At 40.7% G+C, this 9,834-nt stretch overlaps 1 protein-coding gene across 1 annotated transcript in view; it reads left to right on the top strand.

Moving 5' to 3' along the window:
• PAK2 (p21 protein (Cdc42/Rac)-activated kinase 2) overlaps positions 1-9,548 on the top strand; it is a 49,949-nt gene extending 40,401 nt beyond the window's left edge. The window contains 2 exon segments of the mRNA XM_011978694.1: positions 4,355-4,492; positions 5,433-9,548. Coding sequence (XP_011834084.1) covers positions 4,355-4,492; positions 5,433-5,519 — 225 coding nt within the window. The 3' untranslated portion in view covers positions 5,520-9,548.
• Positions 9,549-9,834: the final 286 nt, after the last annotated feature.

The following is a 9,834-nucleotide window of genomic DNA, read 5'->3' as shown; positions in this document are numbered from 1 at the left end:
CTACTCGGGAGGCTGAGGCGGGAGAATTGCTTGAAACTGGGCGACAGAGAGATTCTGTCTCAAAAACAAACCACCTTGGCCCACAGGCATATGGGTAAACAGAAGGCACAGCACGTGCAAAAGCCCTAAAGCAGGAGCGTGCCTGGTGTATCAAGAGGTGATGACGGACCTCAGCATAGCTGGCCTCCGCTGAACAAACAGCAAGAGGTGCGGTCCATCTGCAAAGAAACCAGGCCAGGCTGTAGTGCCTTGTGAGACCTTTGGAAGGATTCTGGCTTTTACTGGAGGCCAGATGGGGAAACTGTTAGAGAGATTTGAGCAGAGGAGTAAGTTGGTCTCCTTAGGTTTTAATAGGATTGCCCTGGCTACTTTGTTGAGAGATTCTTGAGGAAGGCAAAGGCAGAGCAGAAGACCAGTTAGGAGGCTGATGTAATAATTCAGGCAAGCAGTGATGATAGCCTCGACCAGGACAGTATCAGCGGAGGTGGTAAAAAGTGGTGGGATTCTGGATGTATTTTGAAAGAGGAGTCTACATGGGAGAGAGAAGACCAATGGGATCTGTTCCCAAGTAACTTAACTGCTTTCCTGTATAAAGCTGAAGAATATTACAGGACTGTGCCCACAGCCAGGAGTGCGCTTAGGCTTCAGAAGAGGCTCGCCTCCAGTGGCCTTCACTGTGACAAAAAGGTATATTTGAACCCCAGTGAGACTGGTGAAATCACCAGCGCCAGCTCCTATCAGCAGATCCAGAAGCTTTCCAAAGATAGGCTGATCTTCTGCACGCCTGTGACTATCCATTCCCAGGCTGGATCCCCCGCCCCCCGCAAAAAAAAAAAAAAAAAAAAAAAACCCTTGGCCGGGCGCGGTGGCTCACGCCTGTAATCTCAGCACTTTGGGAGGCTGAGGTGGGTGGATCACTTGAGGTCAGGAGTTCGTGACCAGCCTAACATGGTGAAACCTCGTCTCTACTAAAAATTCAAAAATGAGCCAGGCGTGGTGGCGGGCACCTGTATTCCCAGCTACTCGGGAGGCTGAGGCGGGAGAATTGCTTGAAACTGGGCGACAGAGAGATTCTGTCTCAAAAACAAACCACCTTGGCCCACAGGCATATGGGCATAACTGCTAATGCACAAATTACCAAAAAGGCAACATGGATGAGGAAGACGAGAATTCCGTCCCAGCTGCTCAGAAGACACTGTGAATCCACGAAGATTGGCCTTCACATGTACATGAAGTGAAGGGGGGACATGTTCAAAAACAAGCAGGTTCTTTGGGAACTGATTCCATGCTGAATATAGACAAGGCCTCAAGAAGCTTCTGGTTGACCAGGCCAGGGCACGTGGGTCTCAGACCAGGAAAGCACTGGTCCAAGAAGGAGAAAATCATTAAGACTGTCCCAGGAGGAAGAAACTAAGAATAAAGGTCTCCCTCTCTTGTCTATACATAGTGGATCTTGGTGATTACATAGATCCAGTCATTCAAATAAAACAAGATTTTATCTGCCTAAAGGGGGGGGAAAAGCATATTTGTAGGAATACAGAAGTAACCAGGACCCAGCAAGCACCCAGACATCCAGTCAAAGTTCACCAGATAGGCAAAGGAGCAGGCAAATGCAGACTGTAATGAGAAAAACATCCAGTCAACTGAAACAGACACAGAACTGGCACAGATAAAAGAATTACCGCACAAGCTCATTAAAACAGTCTTACAGCTGCATTTCAGTTGTAAGAACTTTAAATGCATATTGCTTAGTGAAAGAACCCAGTCTAAAAAGGCTACGTATTGTTTCAACTAGAGAGAGTAAAAATGAAAACGATCAGTGGCTATGGGGTTTGGCAGGGCAGGAGGGTAGAGAGGAGGAGTAGATGAAGCACGGGGAGTTTTTTGGGCACTGAAATTACTTTGTATGATATTATAATGGTGGACACTGGACAGTGTTCATTTTCAAAACCCATGGAACAACTAGGCACGGTGGTACACACCCGTAGTCCCCGCTACTTGAAAGGCTGAAGCAGGAGCATCTCTTGAGCCCAGGACTTCAAGGCCAGTCTGGGCAACATATCGAGACTGCATAAAAAAACTAAAAACAAAACAAAGAAACCATAGGACTATATAATGTAATACAGAGTGAACCCTAATGTAAACTGAGGGCTTTACTTTAATAGAAATGTATCAGTATTGGTTCATTAGTAACAAGTGTCCCATAGTGTAATAATGCAGATAATAGTAACACTCCACATGAGGGAGGCTGCGTGTGGGAACTCTGTACTCTCTGCTCAATTTCCTGTAAACCTAAAACTTCTAAAAAAAAAAAAATAGTCAATTAAAAATAATAATTCAGGACCAGGTGCAGTGGCTCACACCTGTAATCTCAGCACTTGGGAGGCCAAGGTGGGCAGATCCCTTGAGGTCAGGAGTTTGAGACCAACCTGGCCAACGTGGTGAAACCCCGTCTCTACTAAAAATACAAAAATTAGTCGGTCATAGTGGTGCCTGCCTGTACCTCCAGCTACTCAGGAGGCTGAGATGCGAGAATTGCTGGAACCCAGGAGGCAGAGGTTGCCATGTGCTGAGATCATGCCACTGCACTCCAGCCTGGGCAACAGAGCGAGACTGTGTCTCAAAAGAAAAATAGGCTGGATGCAGTGGCTGACACCTGTAATCCCAGCATTTTGCGAGGCCGAGGCAGGTGGATCACAAGGTCGGGAGTTTAAGACCAGCCTGTCCAACATAGTGAAATGCTGTCTCTACTGAAAATACAAAAAAATTAACTACTGGGAAGACTGAGGCAGGAGAAGGTGAAGGTTGCATTGAGCTGAGATCGCACCATTGCATTCCAGTCTGGGCCACAGAGCCAGACTCTGTCTCAAAAATAAATTAATTAATTAAATGTATAGAACTGTAGAGGAAATAATTAGAACTACATAAGGATTTTCTAAAGGGAGTCGATTAAATTAGGAAACATTCATATAAGGCAGTGTTTACTTAAGCCATTACAGTAGTTTTATAGATCTAGGTAGTTACTAGTAATGATGACCTGGGATAATTTGTTTTTTGGTTTTTATTTTTGAGACAGAGTTTTGCTCTGTTGCCCAGGCTGGAGTTCAGGGTGCAATCTCCACTCACTGCAACCTCCACCTCCCACATTCAAGCGTTCTGCCTCAGCCTCCCAAGTAACTGGAACTACAGGTGTGTGCCACCACACCCAGCTAATTTTTTTTTTTTTTTTTTTTGAATTTTTAGTAGCAATGGGGTTTTGTCATGTTGCCCAGCCTGGTCTCAAGCTCCTGAGCTCAGGCAATCCACTTGTCTCAGCATCTTAGAGTGCTAGGATTACAGGCATGGGCCACCATGCCCAGCCTAATTTTTTTTTTAAGTCTTCACAAATCTCATTTTTTAAAATGATACGTATGACTTGAAAAAAATTTGAGAAAACTAAGCAGGATGATCAATGGTGAGATTGTGGTTATTTTTAATTATTAACATTGTTTTATTTTTTAAAGCAATATGGACTGGGCACAGTGGCTCACGCCTGTAATCCTAGCACTTTGGGAGGCCGAGGCAGATGGATCACTAGAAGTCAAGAGTTCAAGACCAGCCTGACCAATATGGTGAAACCCCATCTCTACTAAAAATACAAAGATTAGCTGGTCATAGTGGCATCTGTAATCCCAGCTACTCTGGAGGCTGAGGCAGGAGAATCACTTGAACCCGGGAGGCAGAGGTTGCAGTGAGCCAAGATTGCACCACTGTACTCCAGCCTTGGTGACAGAGTGAGACTCTGTCTCAACAAAAAAACAAAACAAAACAAAAGCAGTATGCATCACATTTATAACTAAAGAAAAACCAAATGTGAATCTGATTTTGGAAGAATAACTTAGAGAAATGTAACATCTAAAAATAAGAGGAAAGTATCAAATCTAAATTTAAATGAGATAATAATCCTAGTTTAGTATTTTATGATGATTTTCTTTAAAGAAGAAAAATTCATAGACTTTATTCACGGCTCTGTCCTTTTCTTTTTTTGAGACAGAGTCTCTCTCTGTTGCCCAGGCTGGAGTGTAGTGGCGCCATCTCAGCTCACTGCAACCTCCGCCTCCCGGGTTCCCGCCATTCTCCTGCCTCAGCCTCCTGAGTAGCTGGGACTACAGGCGCCCGCCATCACGCCCGGCTAATTTTTTTGTATTTTTAGTAGAGACGGGGTTTCACCGTATTAGCCAGGGTGGTCTCGATCTCCTGACCTTGTGATCCACCTGCCTCAGCCTCCCAAAGTGCTGGGATTACAGGCGTGAGCTACCGTGACTGGCCGTGCTGAGCTATCTTAAGTGGATCAAAGATGTTCTTCTATTTTTAGGCCTTGTACCTAATAGCAACTAATGGAACCCCAGAACTTCAGAATCCAGAGAAACTTTCCCCAATATTTCGAGATTTCTTAAATCGATGTTTGGAAATGGATGTGGAAAAAAGGGGTTCAGCCAAAGAATTATTACAGGTAAATTTAAAAATTATTTCATTTGGGGGAATAGTTGACTCTTTTGGTAACCAACAGAAAATTTTCCTAGGGCTAATAATTAGATTTCACTATTCATTGATCACTAGCGGTATGGCAGCTGCTGCAATTTAGGGTTTCATCCTATCATTCTGAGCAAACTAACACAGGAACAGAAAACCAAACACCGCATGGTCTCATAAGTGGGAGTTGAGCAATGAGTTGGACACAGGGTGGGGAACATCACACACGGGGGCCTGTCATGGTGCGGGGAGGGGAGGGGGGAGGAATAGCATTAGGAGAAATACCTAATGTAAATGATGAGTTAATGGGTGCAGTACACCAACATGGCACATGTATACATATGTAACAAACCTGCACGTTGTGCACATGTACCCTAGAACTTAAAGTATTTTTTTAAAAAAGTGAGGGTTCATCTGCTGGGATTAAAATTCTGACAATACCACAGTGTGCAGTTTGTGCATAGTATCAATCCTCAGACCTGTTTACAGTCTGCGAGTAGTGTCGGTCCTCGGACCTGTTTACAGTCTGCGCCTAGTGTCGGTCCTCGGACCTGTTTACAGTATGCGCGTAGTGTCGGTCCTCGGACCTGTTTACAGTCTGCGCGTAGTGTCAGTCCTCGGACCTGTTTACAGTCTGCGCGTAGTGTCGGTCCTCGGACCTGTTTACAGTCCTCAGACCTGTTTATTGCTGGCTTGCGTATATTTGTGTATATTTGTCAAACTGAAATGATTCTGCTTTCATTCAACTCTGAAAGTAATGCATTGATTATGTTAGTCTTATGAAGGTGTTAATATGTGTTTAGTTTATTAAATAAATTATGATTGACAAGTAGTCTTTGGGGCTTAATTGAACAAAATTATTTTGTTTCTAACCTGATGAATAGCACTTACACATTTATTTTTCCCCTTCTTTCTGGCAGCATCCTTTCTTGAAACTGGCCAAACCATTATCTAGCTTGACACCACTGATCATGGCAGCTAAAGAAGCGATGAAGAGTAACCGTTAACATCACTGCTGTGGCCTCATATTCTTTTTTCCATTTTCTACAAGAAGCCTTTTAGTATATGAAAATTATTACTCTTTTTGGGGTTTAAAGAAATGGTCTGCATAACCTGAATGAAAGAAGCAAGTGACTATTCTCTGAAGACAACCAAGAGAAAAGTGCAAAAAGAAAAGTATGACTTTTATATGAACCCCTTCTTTAGGGTCCAAAAGGAATTGTGGACTGAATCACTAGCCTTAGGTCTTTCAGCAAACAGCCTATCAGGGCCATTTATCATGTGTGAGATTTGCATTTTACTTTGCTGACTTTGTTGTAATAGATCCCATTCATTGTCCCCTTTGGGGTATTTCCAATACTTGAATGGCAGATTGGAGTTTTTCAGAGTATTTGTTTATCTGCTAGTCTTTCTCTCCTTCATAGCTTTCCTTTCCCTGGACTTGCTCCTTTTGAGTTGCTTTTGAGTTTCTCGTGCCTAGGCAAGTGTAATAGAAATTATGTAGCTCCTTCTGTTGGCAAAGGAGCTCTATATAGTTTCACTTTGTATAAAAGTTAGGACCAGCTGTTGTTACATGTAATATTTTAGTTCAGAACTTGACCTGAAGGAAGGGAAGAAGAGTGTGTGATTTTTACCTTTTTTAACAAATGTGAAAAAGTCAGTTTTAGAAATTCCGTGGTAGTAAGTTTGGCATTTGTTACATGTATAGAGAGAAGACTAATAATCTCTATTTATAACTAAATCATTGAGATAGAAAAAGATTCCCATTGACTGTAGACTTCTTCCCATTTTGTCTTCCCTTCTGCCTGTTTCCCCTTCAGGTTTGGTCCAGGAACCAAAGTGATTTGTTCCTTGTTCCAACCGGGACTTTATGACTTTGGTTAGCGCCACGACCTTCCTCTTCTCTCCTTTCCCCCTCAATTTGGAAATAAATTTCTGTATATGTTGCAATTTTAGATTTAGGTTTGTTCTTTTTGTTTTTCCTTAATCCTCTCTCACCTCACAGATACTCCCTCCCATGGCAAATAACATAATAACCAGTGAATTTTCGGAACTTAAAATTAGGTTTTTTCCACTTAAAGGAGAAAAATATTTGGGACTAGCAGAGGCAGAGTGAGAGATGTGGACCTTGGTGAGCTCTGATACAGTGAGAAGAGATGATACTCATGAAGGAGAATGTTTGTGTTACAGAGAAGCAGCTGATAGCAAATCGGCCGTGGGCGCACTGCCCGGGGTCATCATCAGTGTGGCATTGTCTGTGAGAACGTGAGTGACAGAGTATTTCTTGTGAATTTATAGATCATTTGAGATGTTGAGTTACTTTTTTTTTTTTCCAAATAAGTAGAGACTATTATAAAAAACGAGAAAGGAAAATGAAATGTGCGTGTTGATAGCAATAATTTGTTTCTTTTAAAGATTCTAAAAGGTCTGAGACCTGTAGCATTAATTATTTGAGTGCCCTCCTTTCTCCCCTCCCCTCCCTTTCTCCTCTCTTCTCTGCTTTCCTCTCCTCTCCTTCTCCTTTATTCGTAGTTTTGCTTTTGGAGTAGGTGTTGTTAAAGTATCTGTGGTTTGGTTCTGGCATTTTGTTCCCACCATCCCCTTCCCCCATGAACTTCCCCCCTGCTTACCATCCTGCAGTATAAATCATGAATAAAAAATCATTTTGCTGTTGCAGTATACATTGGGGAAACTAGAAGGGTTTTATTTCCATTATTTTATTCCCGCTATATCTATGTTAAGATACAATTATAAGGAGAGAAGTGACTTTTTCATTGATTAGGCAAGAAGGTTTTCAGAAAAATGAGTAAAAATAATTAATGAAACATATTTAGAGCACTTAATGGTCTCTGTTTTCAATATAATTCTTGATTTCATTTTTCTCTGGAATATATTGGCCTTCTACAGCTATTACTGAATTACAGAAACTGGTTTACTTCTGGCAGAAAGCTGCAGTGCCACCTGAGTTCCACATTTTAACTTTCTGTGTCAACAGCTGGATGGATTGTGATAAAGAAGATGCTACCAATGAAATAGAAAACCACCTAGATGAGAAGACTGTGACCCTCGTGCCCTCAGAGGCACTTCCCTCCTAAGTCAAAGACCATCCTCACTGACTGGGTGCCAATGCCTCGTTTCAGGCTCGTGACTCAACAAAGGGCTTTTCCATTGATAGAAGCAGTTTGGGATTTGTAGTTACAACTTCTTCGATAGTTACCTGCACGTCCATTGCTGGCAACTGACTTCAGTCATTAAAACCTGGCTCTTTGGTTAAGGGAGCTACACTGTGGTTTATTCTTAAGTTACGTGGATAAACTAACCTCTAACAGAAATATACTTTGGTTAATTTTGAAATGTGTCATTTTTAAACAAAATCTTAAAAGCAATACAGAATTGTGATTAATTTTAAATTAAAACATTCAGAACTTGTTGAAAGAAAAATTATATCTGAATCAAGATTCATGATTTTTATTTTTTATTTTTATTTTTATTTTTTGATACAGTCTCACTCTGTCACCCAGGCTGGAGTGCAGTGGTGTGATCTCAGCTCACTGCAACCTCCGCTTCCTGGGTTCAAGCAATTCTCGTGCCTCAGCCTCCTGAGTAGCTGAGACCACAGGTGCCCACCACACCCAGCTAATTTTTTGTATTTTTAGTAGAGACAGAGTCTCACCATGTTGCCCAGGCTGATCTCCAACTCCTCAGCTCAGGCAGTCTGCCCACCTTGACCTCCCAAAGTGCTGCAATTACAGGCGTGAGCCACTGCGCCTGGCCTCATGTTTTTTAAATAATTGCCTTTTATATCCCCCCTTTTTGTCATCACTTTAGAATGAAAATTCTCATTTAAATCTAAAAGTTACCTTAATAGTCCTCTTGTGTTATTAGGACAGTATTATTATAGTACTTATTTATTTTATTTTAGACTTAAAGTTATCTTCTCTTTTTCTTTTTTCTTCTGCTGCTTTTAGGGACAGTTAAAACTGGGAAACTATGAAACATGGAACATTTTATCCTACCTAGAATAGTAAACGAGTAATTGTGCAGCATAAGACACCAAGGCTAATACAACTCTGTCTTCATGTGTTGAGTGCCTGGCACATAGTATTAATTCTCTTCCCTTTAACATATAAATGTTAAGCTGCTTACAGTCTAGTAACCACCAATTGTAAATGAGCCTGTGCCTTTAACAAGCAATTTTAAACTACCTATGAGTATTTCTTTATAGGGCTCACTTAAATACATGTTTGTATATACTGTATTCTGGCCAGAATAATTTTAGATCTGATCAGGTAGTAGCTAAAATTAAAAAAAAAAAAAAAAAAAAATGCTTAAAGAATTTGCATCAATTTTTGAGTCTAAATCTTTTAAAATATACTGAGATCCACATCTAGTAAAATGGCAGTGTCAAAATATTACAGATTGTAGTTAAAATCCAGATTAATACTCATTTGGGTTTTTTTTATAGTAGAACTTCATTGTAATACAAAAAGCAGATTATCTTCCTGTCTCCACTCCCCCAGTAGGTATTGAAACTGGTAAAATCAGTTTTTTGATAGTGTTGTGTATATAAGAAAAAATACATACACGCCTTCTTTTTTCTCCCCCAACACATTGATTGAACACTCTGGCAAAGATGCTGTGGTGGGTGAGGTTGGAGTTAGAAAGAAGCAGGCACTGGCCGCCTTTGAAGGAATGGAAGTCTCTCCCATTCACTCCTCTGGAGTGCTGCCGAGAGAGGCAGAAAGGAATGGGTGGTAATTCTGTCAAGCACACTTCTGTTCTTTATTAAGAGAAACAGTTATGTTTGGAATTCAACGTGGGAACGCATTGGCTTTTTTTCCCTTGTTTTGATAGAAGTGGAATTAAGTAAAAGTAGTTTGTCTTTTCTGTTGTCTTCAAATTTTATAATGCCTTTTATTTTTAATTTAATCCAGTTCAATTATTTAATTGTTATACATTGACATTAACTGCTGTATTTTACGACTTTGTTCAATAATTTTGTTCTTTCAGGGCTAGAAATAAACTTTTTAAAAAAATTTGCATTTTTAACCTTTCCTAAACTTATTCTTTCTTTTGATCAGAATAGCATAAAAGAATATTTAAATGTTTTAATAGGTTTTCAGAGAACATTCTAGTATTTTTAGTGATAAATATTTTAAACCTTTTAATGGTGTTTTGCCATCATTTTGAATTTATTACAAAGCTCCAAAGTAGGAAGGTTTCTAGAAATGTGTGGGTGGGCAGTAAACATGAAGTTTTCCTTTTTTTTTTTTTTTTTTTTGAGACAAAGTCTCACTCTGTCTCCCAGGCTGGAGTGCAGTG

Source organism: Mandrillus leucophaeus, unplaced genomic scaffold (assembly GCF_000951045.1).
Source record: "Mandrillus leucophaeus isolate KB7577 unplaced genomic scaffold, Mleu.le_1.0 Scaffold199, whole genome shotgun sequence".
In the NCBI taxonomy this organism is placed as follows: Eukaryota; Metazoa; Chordata; class Mammalia; order Primates; family Cercopithecidae; genus Mandrillus; species Mandrillus leucophaeus.
This window is presented reverse-complemented; position numbering and strand designations above follow the sequence as displayed.